This window comes from Somniosus microcephalus, chromosome 30 (assembly GCF_052327205.1).
Source record: "Somniosus microcephalus isolate GS21.2 chromosome 30, FLI_Smic_1.0, whole genome shotgun sequence".
In the NCBI taxonomy this organism is placed as follows: domain Eukaryota; kingdom Metazoa; phylum Chordata; class Chondrichthyes; order Squaliformes; family Somniosidae; genus Somniosus; species Somniosus microcephalus.
In genome coordinates this window covers 14656762-14680951 of record NC_141016.1, presented here as the reverse complement: position 1 = coordinate 14680951, position 24190 = coordinate 14656762, and the positions used below count along the sequence as shown (strand labels likewise).

The window sequence follows — 24190 nt, the reverse complement described above, 5'->3', positions numbered from 1 at the left end:
TCGGTGCCTTCCCGAATGCTTCTCCTCCACTTTGTGCGGTCTTGGGCCAACATAACTAAAAACAGATTATCTGGTCATTGTCACACTGCTGTTGGTGGGAGCTTGTTGTGCGCAAATTGGCTGCTGCATTTCCTACATTACAACAGTGACGCCACTTCAAAAAAAGTACTTCATTGGCTGTAAAGCGCTTTGGGGTGTCCTGGGGTGGTGAAAGGCGCTATATAAATGCAAGTCTGCATTGGCTGTTGTGACTTACCTCCCTCCTCTCCTGAAGGAACATCATGGCAGAGGCACGGGACACACTCTCGTCCAAAATGATCATTCTCCAAGCGTCAGCCTGGACAGTGAATTTTGGCGGGCTGTTTAACCGTGAGGGCCATCACAGCTGAGCCAATGTCCACACACTGGCATGATCCAGCAGGCTTGAACAGAATTGCAGCATGGGGCTTACGTGGGAGAACGAGTCTTGCCTGGCCAACCTCCTTAACTTCTCGGAGGAAGTGACAGCTCGAGGGGACTGTGGTAAACCGTATGACATGATGTACCTAGTCGTTCAGAAAGGCGTTTGATAAAGTTCCATATGAAAGGCTCCAAGCTGTGGGGGTTCAGGGTAAAACGTGGGAATGGATAAGATATTAGCTGGAGGGTAGAAAAGAACAGGTGCTTGTTGGAGGAGTTATATCAGGAGGGCGGGGTGGTGGGAGAGGGGGGAGGGGCAGTACTGAGGGCAGCCTCTGGGCTCGGCGTTGGGAACAATCTTGTTTATAATTCACATCACTGACAGCTTCAGGGACTCAATGCAAATCGGTCCATTCCAAGCCGCTCGATTAGATTCCAGCCTGTATCTTACTCCCAGTACCCTGTTATTCTATATACAAACTATCTGAACCCATCGATTAGATTCCAGCCTGTATCTTACTCCCATGCAATGTTCCCTTTAAGCTGCGTGGCCGCACAGCGCTCCAGGGGTCCCACGCAGCTGGTGAGTTGGCATTTAAATTGAAAAAACCGCGCATGCGCGGACTCGTGAATGGGCCGCGCAGCCTGTTAAAGGGGCCGTGAGGCCCCAAAAAAATGACAGGGAACATTGCTCCCAGGTCCCTGTTATTCTATATATAAAGGGCTAAAAATTGAGTCGCACCCCGTCTGGGGCGCTAACTACTTTTAGCACCCCGGAAAAATTAGCGCCCCCGCGCCAGAAATTCAGTGGCTGCGCCCCAAGAGGGAAGCGGGGTGTTAGTGGGAGCACCCCGCCTCCCTCTTGGGGCGCTGTGAGGGAATATCGTGGCGCTACGTGGCGCGGTACTGTAGGACTTCCCCCCCTCTTAAAGGGGAGGGGCCTTGCGCAGCGCGACCCGGGGCCAAGTTGGGCCCCTGGGGATCGGGAGTGCCGGCCAAAGAGCCCGACACTCAAGAGAAGTGCCGGGCTCTTGGGGGGCCGTTCAGAAGGCCGGGGACGGGAGCACAGGCAGGTGCTGGCAGGCGGCCAGCAACAAACATGGCCGCCCCGGCACCTCGCCTTTAAATAGCGCCGCCCCGGCCGCAGGTAGGCCCCCCTGACCCTGTCGGACATAGCGTCCGGCGGTAAGTCAGGGGGCGCTACCGAAGATCGAGGCTGGGGCACGAGCAGGGCGCTGCACACGGCGATGACGTCATCGCCGGCGGCGCAACACCGTGGGCCGCTAACGGTTACCGCCGCTAACCTCTCACCGAATTTCACGGGAGGCGTGTGCGGCGCCGTGCCTGGGCGCTAGTTGCTTGGCATTAACGGGAGGTGCAAAGCAACCCAATTTTTCCCCCAAACTATCTGAACCCCTCGTTTAGATTCCAGCCTGTACCTTGCTCCTGGGAATCTATTATTACTCTATATATAAATCATCGGAACCCCTCGATTAGATTCCACCCTGTGCCTCACTCTTGACAAATGTTATTCCACACATAAAGAACTTTAAACTGTGCAAAGCTGATAGTTTGGTGAGGATTCTCTCCAATCCCTTCATTTCAGAGCCCGCCCTGTCATAGTGAGTCGCTGTAAGAGCTGGTTAATGCACAGACAGTGAAATCTGAGCTTCAGAAGCTCCCTGGTGGCTGCCGAGAGGCTGACAGACAGGGAGAGAACGGGAGAGAGCAAGGACTCTGTCTGTGCAACAAACAGGATCATTGTTGACAGGCTCTTGCACCTCACTCCAGCAAGTCCTTTCGCAGACAGCTATTGACAGCTAACTGCACCATCGGCAGGCCTCTGATAAAGATAAACTTGCCTTTATATAGTGCCTGTCATGACGTCCCAAAAGCGCTTTGCAGCCAATGAAGTACCTAGTCATTGTTGTAGGAAACGCAGCAGCCAATCTGCGCACAACAAGCTCCCACAAACAGCAATGTGAAAATGACCAGATAATTTTTTAAAAAATTTTTGGATGAGGGATAAATATCACCCAGGACACCTGGGATAACTCCCCTGCTCTTCTTCAAAATAGCGCCATGGGATCTTTTACGCCCACCTGAGAGAGCAGACGGGGCCTCGGTTTAACAGCTCATCCAAAAGACAGCACCTCCGACAGTGCAGCACTCCCTCAGCACTGCACTGGAGTGTCAGCCTAGATTTTTGTGCTCAAGTCTCTGAAGTGGGACTTGAACCCTCAACCTTCTGACTCAGAGGCAAGGGTGCCACCCACTGAGCCACGGCTTGATGGCAGGCGTGAGGCCTCAACATGTTGTTTCTTTATTGAGAAAAGAACATAGAACATAGAGCATAGAAAAATAGGAGCAGGGGCTGGCCATTCGGCCCTTCGAGTCTGCTCCGCCATTCAATATGATCGAGAGCCAAGGCAGCTCCGTAACGCCATCAAGGCTGAAAAGAGTAGGATAGATGATGAGATAAATCAAGTTGTAATAGTGCGGTGAGACCAAGATTTTAAAATGCTTGTAGATTTTAGTAGGAAGGGAGGACCAAAGGTTCCCACAACCTTGAGATCCCGGGAAAGAGTGAGTTAGAGTAGAAGCTGGTGCGATGAGTCCTGATTTCAACGGTGAGGATTTAGGCCGGAGGAAGAGTGCCGAGCACAGACGGACAGACTTGCATTTATACTCAGAGAGCACGTCACGTGCAATCCTTTAAACTGCAGCCACTGTTGCTCCTTGTGTGGGGGGGTGAGGGGCATAAACAAGGATTTTAAATGCAAGGCATGAAGAAAGCACGAGGGCGAGTCGCTAGAAGAGTCGGAGCTGTGAGCTGGAGGTAAGGGCCACTCGGCCGCAGTTGTTTGGACAGGCAGGCAGTGCAATGTGTGGCTGGCGGGATGGCTTCTGCAAGGTCGGTGGGGGGGGGGGCGGGGGGGGGGGCCGAAGAATTTCCTGCTCTTAAGCCATGTTTCTGTCAGTGTCGGGGATGTCGATATAACCATCCACAATGAAGTCATGGATGGCAAGGGTTTGTTCATGAGCGAGCAACTATTCTGGAGGGAAATACAGAGGGGGCTGTCATTTCTCCTGTGCCGCCAGTATCCGGAGGGTCGGTAGTGCGAGGGGTGGAAGAGAAGGGGAGGAGTTTGAAGGGGTTGACCCTGAGCTAGACAGGAGGGTGGGGCACGATAGCAAAATACTGCGGATGCTGGAAATCCGAAATAACAACAGAAAATGCTGGAAAAACTCAGCAGGCCAGGCAACATCCGTGGAGAGAGAAATAGTCAACGTTTCGGGTCAAAACCCTTCTTCAGAACGGAGAGAAAAGGCAGGAAATGGAACAAAAGGCAGTTTGGGGGCTGGGAAATGGGGGAGGGGCTGAAAGAAGAGACATTAAGAGATATTCAAGGTGAGACGAGATGGTAATAGGACAGGTAAAGAAACAGACAATGGCTCTAGATGAAGTGTGAAATGCGCTGGCGGAGTGAGAGACAGCTGCCGTGTGGGAGAGAGAAACAAGGAAAAGGCACAAACCAAAAGTGTGGATAAAAAATATAAAAATATAATAGGGGCCGAGGTTATGATCTGAAGTTGTTGAACTCGATATTGAGTCCGGAAGGCTGTACAGTGCCTAATCGGAAGATGAGGTGCTGTTCCTCGAGTGGGGCAGTTGGGACATTGCTGTTCTCCATGAGGCAGCAATGGCCGCTACAATGGGTCTTCCAGAGAATGTCGAGGGAGGTCCACGCAAGAAGAATTTGAGTCTGCAACAGGAGAGAAAATGGGTTGAAGAGTAGGGATAGGTAGGGGTCGGGATTGGGGAAGGGGATTGCTGGAGGGGAAAAAGGTGGCAGAGATGGGTGAGGGAAGAGAGGGAGGCCAAGAATGCCAGAAAAGGACATAGTGGGCTCAAATCCAGAGTGGGAGCCAAAGTATGCATTCGAATGACTCGGGGAGTTCTGAGTTATACACATGGTGGTGATTAGGTGAAAGAGGTTAAACTGAGGACTAGGAGGAGAGAATATGCATCAGCCCAGAATTAAAGTGTGAGGGCCAGGAATCTCTGGTGTGGTGAAGTTTACTTGTAGACAGGGTGGAAGGGGAGCTTGGAGCAGCCATTGGCCAGCAGAGAATAAAGATCCGAATTCAGAGCTGGACAAGGAACAGAAGAAAACATAAGAAATAAGGGCAGGAGTTGGCCATTTGGCCCTTCAAGCCTGCTCTGACATTCAATAAGATCATGGTTGATCTTCGACCTCAACTCCACCTTCCCGCACAATCCCCATATCCCTTGATTCCCCAGTGCCCAAAAATCTATCGCTCTCTGTCTTGAATATACTCAACGACTGAGCGTCCACAGCCCTCTGCGGTGGAGAATTCCAAAGATTTAAGGATCAAGGAGAAGGGATAGGAACAATTGCTCGAAGTAACATGTAGAAAAGGAATCGATTCGAAAACAAATGAGCAGAACTCGAGGAACAGCACCTCATCTTCCGATTAGGCACTTTACAGCCTTCCGGACTCAATATCGAGTTCAACAACTTCAGATCATGACCTCGGTCCCTATTACATTTTTATTTTTTATCCACACTTTTGGTTTGTGCCTTTTCCTTTTTCCTCTCTCCCACATGGCAGCTGTCTCTCACTCTGCCAGCGCATTTCACACTTCATCTCGAGTCATTGTCTGTTTCTTTACCTGTTCTATTACCATCTCGTCTCACCTTGAATATCTCTTAATGTCTCTTCTTTCATCCCCTCCCCCATTTCCCAGCCCCCAAACTGCCTTTTGTTTCATTTCCTGCCTTTTCTCTCAGTCCTGACGAAGGGTTTCGACCCGAAACGTTGACTCTATTTCTCTCTCCACGGATGTTGCCTGGCCTGCTGAGTTTTTCCAGCATTTTCTGTTGTTATGAGCAGAACTCAAGGTGGATAAGTAACCGGGTCCTGATAGCATGCACCCTTGGCTGTTGAAGAAAATCAAGAGAGGGGGCAGCAGAAGATCTGGCACATTTATTCAATTTGGCCATATTTGTTCAATTTGCCTTAAATATGCAAATTGTGCTGGAGGACTGGAAAGTGTCCAATGTAATATGTTAGTTCTAGAATGGGGAGCAGAATAAAGCGGGCTAGTCTAACGTCAGCTCGTAGAATTCATAATTCAAGATAAAATTCGTGGGCATTTCGAAATGCATGGGTTACTGAAGGACAGCCAGCACAGATTTGTTCAAGGCAAGCTATGTTTGACAAATCCAATTGGGATTTTTAAACAATAACAGCTGGGATTGACAAAGGGAATGCAGTAGATGTACTTTATATGCATTTTCAGAAAGTATTTGATAAGTTATCTCACAAAAGGCTTATTCAAAAAAAAGTCAGGCAGGTGGTATAAGTGAAAATGGGGCAGTATGGATAGAAAGTTGGTGGAGGGAACAGGAATCAAAAGGGGTGAATTTCCATAGGGAATCTCCCACTCACCCATAAACAGCGCTTCTGCTGTTTTTCTAGGGCTACCGTGGCTCCTCCGACAACGTTATGACCAGCGAGGAGCAGAATCCCTGCGGAAATTCAGCCCCAAAGAGGTAGAGTAAGTTGCTCAGACTGGAGAAGGGTTGGAACTGGTGCAGCTCGGGTCCAAATCATCTCTGTATGTGGGCCAGTGCTTGGTCCACTTCTGGTCTTGGTATATGTAGCTGGTTGGGACTTTGGGATAGGATTGGGACAGGGAACACAATCTCAAAATCCGCTGAGGACACAATGGCAGGATGTTTGTCAAACAGTGAAGAGGACCTTCAGGGAGTCATGGACAGGTTAGTAGAATGGGCAGACATGCAATTTAATGTGGATAAGTGTGAAGCAATTCTTTCTGGGAGCAAACACAAGGAATGTTGCGTATAGTCAGTGGAAAGACGCCAAAGTGTATGCATGAACACAGAGGCCTGGCGGTTCAAATGAATAATTTCCTGAAAGTATGAATACAGGTGGAAGCCCCCATTTTCAAAAAAACAACAGTATTTGGGGTTTTATAGATAGGGGCATAGAATACAGGTCATGATAAATTTGTGCAAAACATTGATTAAGCCACAGTTAGTACTGTTTGCAGTTTGGGCACCCCATTTTAAGAAAGAAAGGAAGACTTGCATTTATATAGCACCTTTCACAGCTTCAGGACGTCCCAAAACGCTTTACAGCCAATGAAGTACTTTTTGAAGTGTAGTCACTGTTGTAATGTAGGAAACGCGGCAGCCAATTTGCGCACAGCAAGCTCCCACAAACAGCAACATGCTAATGACCAGATAATCTGTTTCAGTGATGTTGATTGAGGGATAAATATTGGCCCCCAGGACACCTGTTCTTCTTCAAACTAGTGCCGCGGGATCTTTTATGTCCACCTGAGTGAGCAGACGGGGCCTCGGTTTAACATCTCATCTGAAAGGCGGCACCTGTGACAGTGCAGCACTGGGAGTGTCAGCATAGATTTTTGTGCGCAAGTCGCTGGACGAGGACTTGAACCCACGACCTTGTGACTCAGAGACAAGAGTGCTAACAACCGCGCCACAGCTGACTGGGACTAATTCTACTGGAGCAGAGAAAGCTGGGAGGATATTTAATATTCTGAAGGGCTCTGATAGGGTCAATCGGGAAAGACTAATTTTCTGGAGGATGAGGGTCATTGATGAGTGGTGAGAATGGGGGAGAGGTTTGGAGAAACTTCTTCATTCAGCGAGTTGGTGGAGCTTTGCCGCCGTAAATGGTTGATGCAGAGGTCACTGTATCTTTGAAGGCAAAAGAGGATAAACATTGGCAACAGAGCCAGATACGGGGCACTGGGGAGAGAACGGGGCAGTGGGATTGTTTTTGGATTGCTCGAGCAAACATCCGGCACAGACACGATGGGCTGAATGGCCTAGTTTTGCGCTGTAAGCCTCTGTGGTTCTACAGGAGCCACTGGAGGAGGAAAGTATCAACTGGGGCACTGGCGAATGAAGAAACTAGAAAGTCCAGTGGATTCGGGAAGTTGAAGAGAGTTGACAAGGAGCCAGTGAAGGAGCGATGGAAAAGTGGCAGCGAATCAGAGGAGAGAGGAGCCGTGAAGATCAGGAAAGGGTGAAGAGTAAACTATAACAACTTGCATTAATATGGCATCTTTAATGTAGAGAAAGGTGCTTTACAGAGGTGTGATCAGAAAAAAAAGGATGCTGAGCCAAAGAATGGGTTATTAGGAGGGAAGGGGTGGGTTTTAAGGAGGGTCTTAATGGAGGAGAGAGAGCTGGAGAGGCTGAGGGGTTCAGAGACGGAATTCCAGAGTACGGGGTCTAGGCGACTGAAGGCACAGCCGTCAATGGTGGGGTGAAGGGAGAGGTGGTTATGTAAGAGGCCAAATTCGGAGGAATGTAGAGTTGGAGGCATTGTAGGACTGGAGGAGGTTACAGAGAAAAGGAGGGGGCTCGGCCAGGAAAGGATTTCAACACCGGGAGAATTTTTAATTTGAGGTGTCGGGGGAGACCGGGAGCCAATGTCGGTCAACCAGGGCGTGGATGGTAGGTGAGAGGGGCTCAATGCGGGCGGAAGAGTTTTGGGCAAAGTTGAAGTTTGCGGAGTAAGGGACCTTTGACTTTCCCTCACCGAAGTCTGGGGATATCGAGATTACTTCAGCTCATGTGAGGAGGGAGAGAACGGGGAGGAAAAGAGAAACACGGGGGGTGGGGGGGGGGGGAATCAGAGGGAAGAAGGAAGTCCTGTGTTTAGAACGGTTTAATTGAAGCATGTTGTTAGACCACTTCCCAGTGACATCATCATCGAGAAGATATCACGTGCCTGCTTCACCACCCACCCCAAAGGATTTATTTCCATGAAAAACGTGATTCTTTAAAAGGACTCTCTCAATTATTGGCACGAAAGTATTTTATTACCTGCAAGGAAAAGGTGACCCCCATCAACATCCTGGGGGGGGGGGTCACCATTGACCTGAAACTTAACTGGACCAGCCACATAAATACTGTGGCAACAAGAGCAGGTCAGAGGCTGGGTATTCTGCAGCGAGTGTCTCACCTCCTGACTCCCCAAAGCCTTTCCACCATCTACAAGGCACAAGTCAGGATTGTGATGGAATACTCTCCACTTGCCTGGATGAATGCAGCTCCTACAACACTCAAGAAGCTCGACACCATCCAGGACAAAGCAGCCCGCTTGATTGGCACCCCATCCACCACCTTAAACATTCACTCCCTCCAACACCGGCGTACCGCGGCTGCAGTGTGTACCATCTACAAGATGCACTGCAGCAACTTGCCAAGGCTTCTTCGGCAGCACCTCCCAAACCCGCGACCTCTACCACCTAGAAGGACAAGGGCAGCAGGCGCATGGGAACACCACCACCTCCAGGTTCCCCTCCAAGTCACTCACCATCCTGACTTGGGAGTATATCGGCCGTTCCTTCCTCGTCGCTGGGTCAAAATCCTGGAACTCCCTCCCTAACAGCACTGTGGGAGCACCTTCACCACACGGACTGCAGCAGTTCAAGAAGGTGGCTCACCACCACCTTCTCAAGGGCAATTACAGATGGGCAATAAATGCTGGCCTCACCATCGACGCCCACATCCCATGAACAAATTTTTTAAAATGTTCGAATAGACTAACCAGGCCTGAAAACCAGTTTGCGAAATAATGGAAAGACTTCTTTACAAACTTGCTCCTTCCTCACCTAAAGGTGTAAATGGTTCATGGGTCCGTTCCACAAGCACCAGCCGCCATCCATTACCTGACCCCCACCGGCCTTTCCTCGTGTGTCAGCCTAGTCGGTGAAAATCAGCAAGCTATTCTCCTGCGAGAGGCCTCGCCACACAGCCCGACCATCTTCTCCCCCCGATGCCCGCAGCTATCACTCGCCGACTGGGAGGCACCGAATAGCAATTGGGAAGAGGTGTGCTGTCTGCTTTTCTTGCTCCCTGGTCTGGGGAGGTTGAAGTCACAACCGTAACAGTCAGGCAACAGCTCCAGCTTACGAGAGGAAGGGGAAAGAACTGGGAGAAGAAACAAAAACTGAACATAAGGTTCACACAATGCCCGAAGAATTAGAATGTTATTCGTACTGTCTGACGGCGGGGCTGTGTTGGCTGATTTGGTGGGGTGGGGGCTGGGGTGGGGGGGATTGGGGTGGTGACGTATTTTTGTTCAACTTCCTGTCACAAACAAAAGGTTAAATCCACATGACCTTTACTGGTCGCCTAGATTGCTAAATAATTTATGTGGTTGACTCAATCACAGGCCACATTTGTTCTGTGGGCTCCTCTAATCATGTCCCTCATTTAGATTCCTACTCGCACCTGTTCGGCAATTAACATCACAGAATTTGTGCTTAAATGCCAGTTTTGCTTGACATTTGCAATATTTCCAATTAGTTTTATACCTGAGTAATTATATGGGGTTATTAACACGTATCAGACACAGGAACGGGTAATTCCCAGCACTTCAATCTTTTTTTTTCCCAGAATATTTTTGGAAAGCGGTGAGGGTAAACGTTTGATTAGTCTTGTGTTTTTGTTTAATTTCCGCCCCACCCCCCCCACCCCGCTCCCCCCCCCCCCAGACTCCTCTTCACAAAATATCATCCTGCATGGCTCCCTTCAGACAAAGAAAATGATATCTTGCTGCAATTTGCCCTAATGTAGTCAGTTCTTTGTTCAATAAATGTTATTGTAAAATCTGACCAGTCTCGAACTATCTTGCTCTGAAATACAAAGCTCCCCGGTGCCTCGGTGAGCGAATGCACTGTGGTGTGTGGAGCAGAGCCAAACATAGAAAAATAGGAGCAGGAGTCGGCCATTCGGCCCTTCGAGCCTGCTCCGCCATTCAATATGACCATGGCTGATCCTTTATCTCAATACCATATTCCCGCTCTCTCCCCATACCCCTTGATGCCTTTTGTGTCTAGAAATCTATCTATCTCCTTCTTAAATATATTCAGTGACTTGGCCTCCACAGCCTTCTGTGGTAGAGAATTCCACAGGTTCAACACCCTCTGGGTGAAGAAATTTCTCCTCATCTCAGTCCTAAATGTCCTACCCCATATCCTGAGTCTGTGACCCCTCGTTCTAGACCCCCCCCCCAGCCAGGGGAAACATCCTCCCTGCATCCAGTCTGTCTAGCCCTGTCAGAATTTTATACGTTTCAATGAGATCCCCTCTCATTCTTCTAAACTCTAGTGAATACAGGCCTATTTGACCCAATCTCTCCTCATACGACAGTCCTGTCATCCCAGGAATCAGTCTGGTGAACCTTCGCTGCACTCCCTCTATGGCAAGTATATCCTTTCTTAGGTAAGGAGACCAAATCTGCACACAGTACTCCAGGTGTGGTCTCACCAAGGCCCTGTACAACTGTAGTAAGACATCCTTGCTCCTGTACTCAAATCCTCTTGCAATGAAGGCCAACATAGCATTTGCCTTCCTAACTGCTTGCTGCACCTGCATGTTTGCTTTCAGTGACTGGTGTACAAGGACACCCAGGTCCCTTTGTACATCAACATTTCCCAATCTATCACCATTTAAATAATACTCTGCCTTTCTGTTTTTCCTACCGAAGTGGATAACTTCACATTTATCCACGTTATACTGCATTTGCCATGTATTTGCCCACTCACTCAACTTGTCTAAATCGCCTTGAAGCCTCTTTGCATCAACGGCTTGCCTTTTATAGAATCATACAGCACAGAAGGAGGCCATTCGGCTCATCATGTCTGTGCCGGCTCTTTGAAAGAACCGTCTAATTAGTCCCACTCCCCTGCTCTTTCCCCTTAGCCCTAAGTATTTATCCAATTCTCTTTTGAAAGTTATTGAATCTACTTCTGCTGCCCTTTCAGGCAGTGCATTCCAGATCATTACAACTCACTGCCTAAAAAAAATTCTCCTCATCTTCCCTTTGGTTTATTTACCAATTATCTTAACTCTGTGTCCTCTGGTTACCGACCCTCCCACCAGTGGAAACAGTTTCTCATTTTGTACTCTATCAAAACCCCTCATAATCTTGAACACCTCTATCAATTTTCGCTGTAACCTTCTCTGTTCTAAGAAGAACAACCCCGGCTTCTCCAGTCTCCCCACCTAATGGATTCCCCCACCCCTTTAATGTAGTGAAACACCCCAAGCCGCTTCATGGGTGTGTGAGTGCTGGGGGCATGGACACCAGGCAGGAGTTGGGACATGTTTACGGGGGAGGGGAGGTGACTGAAGGCAAAGAGAGAGGTCCTGAGGAGGCTTTCGAAGGTGCGGAGAGATGTAGTGAGGGGAAGGGGTTTAGGATGAAAGTTCTCGAGAGCAGTGGCAAGATGGCCGAAGGCTCCAGGAATGGTGTTGGAGTGGAGGGAGAGGGGAGTACACAGTACACCAGTGTCAGAAGAGCAATGAGTCTGAGCTGGGACGTAGGACTGGAGGAGGTTGCAGAGCAGAGATACATAAGAAATAGGAGCAGGAATAGGCCACTTGGCCCCTCGAGCCTGCTCCGCCATTCAATAAGATCATGGCTGATCTTGGGCTCAAAGCCACTTCCCTGCCCACTCCCTTATCTTGCAAAAATCTGTCTATCTCCACCTTAAATGTAGTTAATGACCCAGCCTCCACGGCTCTCTGGGGCAGAGAATTCCACAGATTTACGACCCTCTGAGAGAAGAAATTCCTCCTCATCTCAGTTCTAAAAGGGCGACCCTTTATTCTGAAACTATGCCCCCGCGTTCTAGATTTCCCCACGAGGGGAAACATCCTCTCCGCATCTACCCTGTCGAGCCCCCTCAGTATCTTATATGTTTCAATAAGATCACCTCTCATTCTTCTAAATTCCAATGAGTGTAGGCCCAACCTGCTAGGCTGGGGTGAGGTCCCATCTTTGATTCCCAGCCTATGAAGCATTAGCAGATCTCCCCAGGGATGGTGATGTTAGGTGAGTTACAAATGGCCTGACTCTCCCTGGGTAAAGGAGGAGGGAATTCTGTGAGAGCTTCTACTTCCTCCCTCCCTCCTGGTCCTATGGGGGCTGAGGAAGGAGTTACATCTGCTATTAGAAGTCCATCACGGGGAGGATTGCATGGCTGAAGTTGCAATCCCACCTATACTGAGTTTTATTTTTAAACGACATCCCATTGGTGACCTTTCACCTTACATTGAGCAGAGTATCCATCCCATGTCCCCCTCAAAAGCAACAGCCATTTTTTCCCCCATTTTCTCCTCCTTGTCCTGAGGCACTGATACATAGAAACATAGAAGATAGGAGCAGGAGTAGGCCATTCGGCCCTTCGAGCCTGCTCCGCCATTCAACGAGATCATGGCTGATCATCCAAACCCTAGCACCCGGTCCCTACACCGACAGCCATCCCACCCAAGCCCTATCCCTGTAACCCCACATATTTAATCCCCCCTAACACTAAGGGCCAATTTTTATCATGGCCAATCAACCTAACCCGCACATCTTTGGACTGTGGGAGGAAACCAGAGCACCCGGAGAAAACCCACGCAAACACGGGGAGAATGTGCAAACTCCACACCGACAGTCACCCGAGGCCAGATTTGAACCCGGGTCCCTGGCGCTGTGAGGCAACAGTGCTAACCACTATGCCACCGTGCGCGGGGTACACTTCCTGCAGCGTCTCACCCAAGCGCCACGCTTCCTGTGCGGGTTCAGACAATGAGCGTCAACAGTGTATCACGACCAAACCTGATCCTGACCTCTCCTGGCATCTATCCACACACGCGCACGCGCAAACACGAAAACACACACACCCCACACCCCACACAAGTTAGCAATGCCAAAAAAAAAAGCAAACCAGGAGTTTATTTCTAGAGGGATAGAATTGAAAAGTAGGGAAGTTATGCTAAACCTGTATCGAACCTTGGTCAGACCACACTTGGAGTACTGCATACAGTTCTGGTCGCCATATTATAAAAAGGATATAGAGGCACTGGAGAGGGTGCAGAGAAGATTTACAGTACAAGAAATGCAAGGGTATACATATCAGGAAAGGATGAACAGGCTGGGTCTCTTTACACTTGAAAAAGAAGGCTGAGGGGTGACCTAATAGAGGTCTTTAAAACGATGAAAGGTTTTGATAGAATGGATACAGAGAGAATGTTTCCACTTGTGGGGAAGAGCATAACTAGAGGCCATCAATAGAAGATAGTCACCAAGAAATCCAATAGGGAATTCAGAAGAAACTTCTTTACCCAGAGAGTGGTGAGAATGTGGAACTCGCTACCACAGGGAGTGGTTGAAGCGAATAGTATAGATGGATTTAAGGGGAGGCTGGACAAGCATATGAGGGAGAAGGGAATAGAGGGTTATGCTGATAGAGTTAGATGAGGAAAGACGGGAGGAGGCTCGAGTGGAGCATAAACGCCGGCATGGACTGGTTGGGCCGAATGGCCTGTTTCTGTGCCGTATATCCAATGTAACACACAGTCACTGGATAATGTCCGGGACTGGGAACCCTGGCTGTTTCTTTTGTCCTCCCTAGCCCAGGCAGCATTCAGGCCAGGAGGGCAGCACAATTGGTCCTCCAACTGAGATTGGCTCAACCAGGGAATAAAACCAGGGGCCTTGCAGCCAGCAAGTCCATCAGGTGGTGCCTTTACTCCCTGAGCCATCAGGTCAACAGTGAATGAAACTACATTCTGGAACTTCAAGCTACACTGTTACTAGCCAGTGCACGATACCGATTATAGAAAAATATATAGATTTTCTCTTTAATTTTTTTAATGTTTATTCAAGGAATAATATATTGATGAAAAAAATATTCTGAATATTATATTCTACATTCTCATTCCACTTTATAACAGTCAGATGTTTAGTGATTCAAGCCATATTTTCGAAGAGAGAAATTTAAACCACTTGGCCCTTGAAACACAGGACTTTGTTTTCATTAATCTTTTCCACAAAGAGTTTTATTCTGTTTAGAAAGGTTAAGCTTAAGTGATGGATGGGTTGCCAATGTGTGCCAATCCGATCTGGTTCATGTTATTCCCTGTAGCAATGCCCAGAGGAGTCTGTTTATTGAGAAACCCAGGTGAAGGCCTGAGGCCCAGTGCAGGCTTCCGCCAAGGCCTGGAGTGTAAGAGAGAAGAGGAGGTAGATGATTGCCGGGGCTAAGGGTTTGAAAGCATGCAGATTGCACGAGGGAGTGAATATTGAGGGAGGGAAGGAGATCCTGGGAAAGGCTAAACTGGAGTAGGAGACAGGGCCACGAGTCTTGATTTCACCACGGTGATGATTCAAGGAGGAGGGAGGCCAGTTAGGATGGTGTAGTTGGAACCTTACCAGGAACAAAACAGGAAAATTCAGAGAAGCATTTAACTATAATAATTTTGGAGAGGGAAGAGAAGGGGAAAAAAAATAATTGTTATGAGTTTGCGTCTCGATGCTGAGCAGGGTAATGGTCCCCAACACAAGGCCAACCCCAAGTGATGCCTCTGCAAGGTTTAGTCGTGACTGCATCTATCCAGCACGGTACTGAACCACAGACCAGGAAGATTCCAGAGACCGTGTCCAGTCTGGGCTTACTTAGCAACAAGGGAGCAAGGATTAGTCACCACATGCTTGGGCTAGCGAGAGAAAAAGTCAGCCAGGGTTCGTTCCCAGTCTGATCATTGCCCCGTGACCTGCTGCTTGCAAGTGCTGTCATGTGAATGTTGGGTGACAACAGGGTGAGGCCCAGTTGTGATGCCCTCCACAGTGATGACACTCAGGTCCGACTTTCCTCTGGAATACCACGTGACGTAAGAAAACTACTAGGCACTTGGTCTGAGTATTAAACAAGGCTTTAATCAACTGTTTTTCAACATGGCGGTCTAGTTGTGTCCTTCACTAGTTCCTGTTAAAGAATGTCCTGAGCAAGCTGGGCCCATGCCCGAGTATTTATACTCTCCCTGGACAGCGCCACCAGCAGGCCGCCCAGTATCATTTCATAAGTCATTTCCACATGAATGACAAGGTTCATGTCACCACCCATTCTGGGGCAGGACGGGGGGCAGATAATAGCGGAAAATGAGGCGAGGAGATCGTTCCGGATCCGGATCTGTGCCTGTAAAAATGTCAGCCAGAATTTTCTATTTCCCCTCCTTGGGTGTAGAGTGCTTTGCGCGCTGCTGGCCTGCCTCGCCGAATGCAACTGATTGCAGGAGGATGGGGCGTGGTCCCGATTCCCTCAGTCGCAGCCCAAGCTCCAGCTCCGCCTCCCAGAAGCAACGCCTGTTTTCGAACTTGCGCTCGGAGTCTTTTGGCAGCGGAGGCCAGGCTGTAAGTGCAATCGAAGTCTCCCTTCAAATTCTTCAGCTGCTGGTGCTCCTCTGCAAATTTCCGCAACAACACTGTATATTTATATAGCGCCTTTAACGTAGCAAAACATCCCTTCACAAGAGCGTTAGCAAACAAAGTTTGACACCGAGCCAAGTGAGATATTAAGACAGATGAGCAAAAGCTTGGCCAAAGAGGTAGGTTTTAAGGAGCGTCTCAAAGGAGGAGATAGAGGTAGCGAGGTGGAGAGGTTTAGGCAGGGAATTCCAGAGCTTAGGGCCTAGGCAGCTGAAGGCGTGGCCGCCAATGGTGGAGCGATTAAAATCAGGGATCTTCAAGAGCCCGGAATTGGAGGAGCGCAGAGATCTCGGAGGGTTGTGGGGCTAAAGGTTTATTTGAACTAGGGGTTTGTTTCGGAGGAGTCTCTCTTTTACTCAGTGGCTGACCTGCCTGCCCTTTTGATCAGCGAGTGGAACGCTACACCTTCACACGCTACCCCTCCCAAACAATGCCCTACTTCCAATAGAAAGCACACTCAGCGCTGGGGAGCCGACCTGGAATATTGAATGAACCCTGACCCAGCAGAGTAGATGGGGTTACAATGTGGGTTGTCCCAATGAAAGTCCTGCCCGACCCCATTTCTCACAGGAAGCCCCACTGATGAGAAATATCCAGACCTCACTATCGAGGTTCACACGTGAAAGTGACCAGAAGGGGGAGTGAGCTACTGACCAGACCCAACCCCAGGCACTACCTGCATGGGAATCGGGGGGAAATCTCTCCACTGGCTGGAGTCATACCTAGCACAAAGGAAGATGGTTGTGGTTGTTGGAGGTCAATCATCTCAGCCCCAGGACATCGCTGCAGGAGTTCCTAAGGGCAGTGTCCTAGGCCCAACCATCTTCAGCTGCTTCATCAATGACCTTCCCTCCAACATAAGGTCAGAAATGGGGATGTTCGTTGATGACTGCACAGTGTTCAGCACCATTCACAGCTCCTCAGATAATGAAGCAGTCCATGCCCGCATGCAACAAGACCTGGACGATGTTCAGGCTTGGGCTGATAAGTGGCAGGTAACATTTGCGCCACACAAGTACCAGGCAATGACTATCTCCAACAAGCGAGAGTCTAACCACCACCCCTTGACATTCAATAGCATTACCATTACCGAATCCCCCACCATCAACATCCTGGGGGTCACCATTGACCAGAAACTTAACTGGACCAGCCACATAAATACTGTGGCAACAAGAGCAGGTCAGAGGCTAGGTATTCTGCGGCGAGTGTCTCACCTCCTGACTTCCCAAAGCCTTTCCACCATCCACAAGGCACAAGTAGGGAGTGTGATGGAATACCCTCCACTTGCCTGGATGAGTGCAGCTCCAACAATACTCAGGAAGCTCGACACCATCCAGGACAAAGCAGCCTGCTTGATTGGCACCCCATCCACCACCTTAAACCTTCACTCCCTCCACCACCGGCGTACCGTGGCTGCAGTGTGTACCATCTACAAGATGCACTGCAGCAACTCGCCAAGGCTTCTTCGGCAGCACTTCCCAAACCCGCAACCTCTTCCACCTAGAAGAACAAAGGCTGCAGGCACATGGGAACACCACCACCTCCAAGTTCCCCTCCAAGTCACACACCATCCTGACTTAGAAGTATATCGGCCGATCCTTCATCATCGCTGGGGCAAAATCCTAGAACTCCCTCCCTAACAGCACTGTGGGGGCACCTTCACCACACGGACTGCAGCGGTTCAAGAAGGCGGCTCACCACCACCTTCTCAAGGGCAACTAGGGATGGGCAATAAATGCTGGCCTTGCCAGCGACGCCCACATCCCATGAACAAATAAAAAAAAAGTCTATTATGAAGTCATCTCTAATATGAGGTCACATCTAACATGAGGTCACCTCCAATATGAGGTCACATCCAGTATGACATGACGTCTAATATAAGGTCACCTTTACTGAGGGCACCTCTAATATGCAGGTACCTCTGATATATGGTCCCTTCTAATATGAGGTCACGTCTAGTATGAGGTCACCTCTAATATGAGGGCAATTAGGGATGGGCAATAAATGTTGGCCTTGCCAGCGACGCCCACATCCCATAAAAACAAATTTTTAAAAAGCACCGAGTGGTGAGAATGTGGGACTCGCTGCTACATGGAGTGGCTGAAGTAGAGAGCATTGATGTATTTAAGGGGAGGCTTGATGCATGCAGGAGGGAGGAGGGAATAGAAGGGGAAGGAGACAGATGGGAAGAGGTAATCAGATTGGAAGGAGGCTCGTGTGGAGGATAAACACCAGCACAGACCAGTTGGGCCAAATGTCCTGTTTCTGTAGATTCGATGAGCAGGGGAGAAAATTGGGATATGATGAAATAAGAACGTTTTATTACGAGGAAGACGCCAGTCCACTTGTTGGAACCCGTTAAGAAGGCCAACAAATGCATCTCAAGATCCTACTCATAGGATCGCAGGCTGAAGCAGTCGGATTCCATTAAAGTGCTGACCAGTCTCTCAGCTGAAAAGGAGATGTGTGGGGTCAATCAGCCAAACATGAGGCATGGGCAGGGTTGGAATGTAAGAACGTGTGCAAATCCTTCGCCGTTGCTTCCCAATGGAGCTTCATTAACAGGGAGTTAGGCGCAAATTGCCAAAGCTTTATTCATCTTAAACCTCATTAATCCTGACTGGAGCCCAATTCTGTGCTGGTTTGCTCCGAGGCGATGATTTGTAGACACACGTTTCAGTACGTTTGGAACACTGTGCACCAATTCATGAAAATACTGGCATTCACAGGTTCCACAGTCAAGCAGTTAATGGACGGGTAGAAAGTCAAACATAGTTCCTTGTTTTTCTTAAATGATGTACTGTGTTGGGTCAGATTTTCTTGTTGACAGTAATTCTCTTGGGATACCGCCCCCCCCCCCCAAAGAAAAATTAGGAAAACTTTATTTCAAGCATTTCCCAGCGTTCATTTTGAGTCTGGAGACATCTGGTTATTTCATTTCCCAACTGGAAGCAGTTGGGATTGACTCCTGCCTTGAAGGTAGTTGTTTAATTTCAAATCCAGCTATAGGGGAAGTAGGAGTTGGCTAATGGCTTGTCCAAAAAAAGCTGCTCATGTACAAAAATGCAAGCGTGAAACAGGATCGTTGAGTTCCGTAGGACGAACAATGTGTTTTCAGTTAAGATGCATGAACAGAAAATATCAAGATGTGTACACTAGTTCAATGTAAACAGAAGACGAAACCTGTTTTTTTTATTCGTGTGAGGTAATGGTCGCTTTATGTAATAGAGTTTGGTTTGCTAATTGCTAAAACCACATGAGTTACCCTGTTGCGTTAACCCTTTGGCCTCACTGTGCTTATTTTCTTCTTCACTATAAACCCATTACTTACTATAACAGCACCTCAGGATGCAGTTGTTAATGGCAAACAGACACACTTGCGGCTTTCTGAATGCCCAACTCGACTTGGCAGTTTTTGCAATCGGCAGTGTCCCCACTGCCAGGCAAGCTGGGGTGAGCTAACTCAACACAAACAACTGGCCCTTGGGGTTTTCCTGGTCGATATAGCTCAGTGTCGTAGCGGGCATTGCTGAGTCACTGGGAGCCATTTCTGTCAGTCTACCACTCCGTTCATGCCAAGGCAGCTCACCACCACCTTCTCAAGGGTAATTAGGGATGGGCAATAAATGCTGGCCTTGCCAGCGACACCCCGTGAATGAATTTAAAAAATGGGGCTGTAGGCAAATTCATTTTTTTTTTTAAATATGACCTATTGCCCGCCCATGGTCTGCCCGACTCAAAATGGGCGGTAGCATTTCAGCCTTATTCAAATATTTACTACGTTGTCCTTTGCCAGTCATAGGACTCTGACCCAATTTTTCAGGTGCCAATGGGAGGAACGTGTGCCACGCACGCTCTGCCCAGTGCAACTGGACGTACAGCGGCCTAACTAGCTCCAAAAACAGGGGGAAAAACCTCGGTCCCACTGATTTTTGGGGGACGTGGAGGAGCGTGACTGCTCCTCCTGCCCCACAAAAATCTTCCCACCAGCTGTCAGCTGCCGTGGGACGCCCACACTCCCCTTCCAAAGTTTAGCTTCCAGCTTGATTGGCGCCCCATCCACCACCTTAAACATTCACTCCCTCCACCACCGGCGCACCGTGGCTGCAGTGTGTACCATCTACAAGATGCACTGCAGCAACTCACCAAGGCTTCTTCGGCAGCACCTCCCAAACCCGCGACCTCTTCCACCTAGAAGGACAAGGGCAGCAGACGCATGGGAACACCACCACCTCCAAGTTCCCCTCCAAGTCACACACCATCCTGACTTGGAAGTATATCGGCCGTTCCTTCATCGTCGCTGGGTCAAGAAAGTTCAAGAAGTCGGCTCACCACCACCTTCTCAAGGGCAATTAGGGATGGGCAATAAATACTAGAATGCCAGTCACACCCACATCCCGTGAATGAATAAATGTTGACAAAAGTTCGGGTCCACAGAGTACCCATCGGACTTTCCCTTCCAACCCTCCCCAATCAGCGAGCTGCACTATAATTGAAAATCGGCCCCATTGAGTTTATCCCCAAGTATCTTTTCCATGTCATCATTAACCTAACATCTCCCTCAATATGTTCTCTTTCCCTTTTCAACATTGCAAATGGGAAAATATAAGCACAGTCACCAGATGAGTACAGCGCCTAAGGTTGTGTATGTCTGAATATATCTAAAAGTCCTAAATATTTCCCGAGCTGCTCGTGCCTGTGGGATTAAATGTTCTGTGTGCTAATAGGCAATGGACGGTTAAATTGCTCACATTCTTGGTCTCTGTAGAAATGTTTTAGTCAGTCACTGCAGAGCAAAACGAAGCAAAGGCTGGCTGGCCAATTTGAGGAGCTACAGAATTTTGAATTTTATTTCACCCGTCGCTGAAATCAATGGAACGTGAAGGCTGTGGAATGTTTTCACAGACTTAACACCATAGCGTCGCTATCAAGCACGATTCAACAGTAGCTCAGCTGCTAATTGCAATACTCAGCTACAAAGTACCAGATTCCATGCCTAGTTATTGGTAGCTGACCTCAACCTGGGCAATGGCAATTAGCATCACTGCACCTGATCCTTGGCCAGAGACATTTCAGTCAAGGTTCCCACTGCTGATCACAAGCACTGTACACTCTCATCACTTTCTCTGTGGCGTTCTCAGCCTCATGTAGTTAGTGCGACCCAATCGTTTGGACAGAAGTATTTTTACACAGATTTTTTTTTTTTGGAGATTTCTTTACGTCCATCAGGCATTCCCAAACGTCTTAGAAGTTCAGGGACCCCCTTGGAAAACTCGCAATTGGTGAGAAGCATGGCGATTGTTATCCAGTGACCTTTGCTGGACAGAGTGTGTGCGAATGTCAAATGGGGACGGGCTCAGCCTCACCTACGATGCCCCATTGTCCGCCGGCACTGACTAGGTTCATGTTGGAAGAATAGCCATTTTGGTGAGGTGCTAGAGGGCACCCCAGTACCCTTTGCCCTTTGACCTTTCCGTTGATCTACAACTCTGCATAACACGAGGACGGCAGCCATCTCCGATGGTGCAACAGTTACCTTCTGGAACCTTCTGCAGCTATTGAAATAAAGATAGCAACAATGGCACACAAATGGATCACGTGGCCTCGCACTGGGAACCCAAGAGCTTTAAAGCATCTGTTCTGAGCTAGCTTCCAATATAATGAGCAGATTGGCAGCATAACACGGGAAGTAGTTTCATTAACTAGTGAGCAGTTAGTGGGCCACTTCCTTTACTGATTTTTATTGGCTTGGAGCAAGACAGGGAGTTGGAAGAGGCACTGGACAGAACATAGGTTCATTGACTAGTCTATTGGGTCTTGTTACTCATCTTTAATCATAGCAATAATTACAAAACAATTCCATGGCATAAAACACCATTTTTCCTTTTAACCTTGTATAGATCCCGGAATTTTTACTTGGAATTCAGTGGGGTAATAATGGTTATGTGGAATGTTCATGTCATGCCCAGTTGATTTGTAGAAAATGGCCAACTGTACGATGATATACATTGGAGTATATTCTGGCCCACTGGAACTGCTGTTACAAAATGAAGTGAATGACAACCAGTGCCACCATAACTGCCAACAGGGTCATCTTTTCCTGTCTTCTTATACTCTACGCATACCACGTGATGTAAGAAAACTACCAGGCACTTGGTCAGAGTGTTAAACAAGGCTTTAATCAACTGTTTTTCAACATGGAGATCTAGTTGTGTCCTTCACTAGTTCCTGTTAAAGAATGTCCTGAGCAAGCTGGGCCCATGCCCGAGTATTTATAGTCTCCCTGGACAGCGCCACCAGCAGGCCGCCCAGTATTGTTTCATAAGTCATTTCCACATGAATGACAAGATTCATGTCACCACGAATGTGTTATCTCCTGATGCCTTGTTCTTAAATCATGTGCCACAACCACCAGCCACTGGGCACCCACCATTTGCCCAGTCGTTCCTCCATTCTACACGTACTTCACCATCGCCTGCTGGCAACCATTGTCAATGCACGATGGCCAGGTGCCACGACTTTCTCACCCTGCCCATTCTCCCTGAACGATACACTAAAGGTCACAGCTGGGCACCTTGACGCGCCCCATCGGAAACAAGGTCTACAGCCCGACGCCATGACGACGACAGCAGCACAAACCAGCCGCGTGAAAACCCGCAACACCACAGCATGGTCAACCCGGCGCCGCTCAGAAGACTTTCCTTGAAAGAGAATAAACACTGCTTCCTACCTGTCAATGATGACGGGATCCGATGGAGTTTCGTTTCTATTGCCACAGCTCTTCTTTTCACAACAGCGGCTGGAAGGAAGCAGAGAAAGAACCATCAGGCAAACAGCACACGCCAATACTGCTGGGAGGCAGAGAAAGAACCATCAGGCCAACAGCACACGCCAATACTGCTGGGAGGAAGGAGCCGCCTTGGAACTGCACAATGGGCACATTGGAACACCAACACCACGGCTCGATGACATTTGCATGCTGCGTTACATAGTCCTATGCAGTATTTACAGCACAGAAACAGGCCATTCGGCCCAACAGGTCCATGCCGATGATTGTACTCCACACGGGCCTCCTCCCACACTGTGAAAACACCCAATGCTAGAACTGGAGATACCATCCTTCCAAATTTGGGCTGTATCTGGGGAGAGAGATATGGGGAAAGGCTGGGAAAGTGGAATTGAGGTAGAAGATCAGCCATAGTCTTATTGAAAGGTGGAGCAGGCTCGAGGGGCCGCACGGCCTACTCCTGCTCCTATTTCTTATGAGAGCATTTTGAGTTGTCTAACACTGGGCTGGTTACAGGGGGAGGGCACAACTTTCCAGTCATGAATTAAGAGTATCGCAGCCTGCTCTCCATGACGTCATAAGGAAAGGCGCCATCGTAATATAACACACACTGTGAGATCCCAGGTTGAGTCCTTGTCCCAGGCTGCCGTAACTTGGGCTTCTTCCTCTGTGCTGGGTGGCAAAAAAAAAATAGCCACTCCTACTCCTGATCCGCTGTCCAGCGATCTCTGCTCAGGAATGGCAGCCGGGCTGATTGCAGCAGCCTTATCCTTGCCCTAGCTGAGATCAACTGACTCAATGCGGACATGGTATGGTACCTATGTCCATCACGGCCCATATAGCCCATCTACCCACTGAACGGAAAGCTTTTTTTTAATGAGGTTTTGAACATTTCCTATGAAAATCTACAGTTATACAGGGCCTTGGTGAGACCACACCTGGAGTACTGTGTACAGTTTTGGTCTCCTTACCAAAGAAAGGATATACTTGCCATAGAGGGAGTGCAGCGAAGGTTCACCAGACTGATTCCTGGGATGGCAGGACTGTCGTATGAGGAGAGATTGGGTCAAATAGGCCCGTATTCACTAGAGATCTCATTGAAGCGTATGAAATTCTGACAGGGCTAGACAGACTGGATGCAGGGAGGATGTTTTCCCTGGCTGGGGGGTCTAGAACGAGGGGTCACAGTCTCAGGATACGGGGTAGGACATTTAGGACTGAGATGAGGAGAAATTTCTTCACTCAGAGGGTGGTGAACCTGTAGAATTCTCTACCACAGAAGGCTGTGGAGGCCAAGTCACTGAATATATTTAAGAAGGAGATAGATAGATTTCTAGACACAAAAGGCATGAAGGGGTATAGGGAGAGAGCGGGAATATGGTATTGAGATAGAGGATCAGCCATGATCATATTAAATGGCGGAGCAGGCTCGAGGGGCTGAATGGCCGACTCCTGCTCCTATTTTTCTATGTTTCTATGTTTCTAAAATTGTTTTCAATTAGCAGTGCCAGAGACTGGCCAACAAACAGAACCAAAATATATCTTTAGTAATCTCATCTTTTTCCAGCTGGGTAACACAGGAAAGTAGCTACCAATACTTTAATTACCTTAAAGATAAATTGCGTATTATTGTTGGACCAACACCAGGGT

General features: G+C 48.6%; 1 protein-coding gene across 7 annotated transcripts in view; it reads right to left on the bottom strand.

The window, feature by feature from the left end:
* Window positions 1-24190, bottom strand: part of LOC147097931 (transcription factor COE2) — a 362047-nt gene that overhangs the window by 296123 nt on the left and 41734 nt on the right. For all 7 annotated transcript variants that reach the window (XM_085971014.1, XM_085971015.1, XM_085971013.1 and 4 more), the window contains one exon: window positions 22484-22552. In XM_085971014.1, the coding sequence (XP_085827140.1) occupies window positions 22484-22552 (69 nt within the window). The remainder of the gene's footprint in view (window positions 1-22483; window positions 22553-24190) is intronic.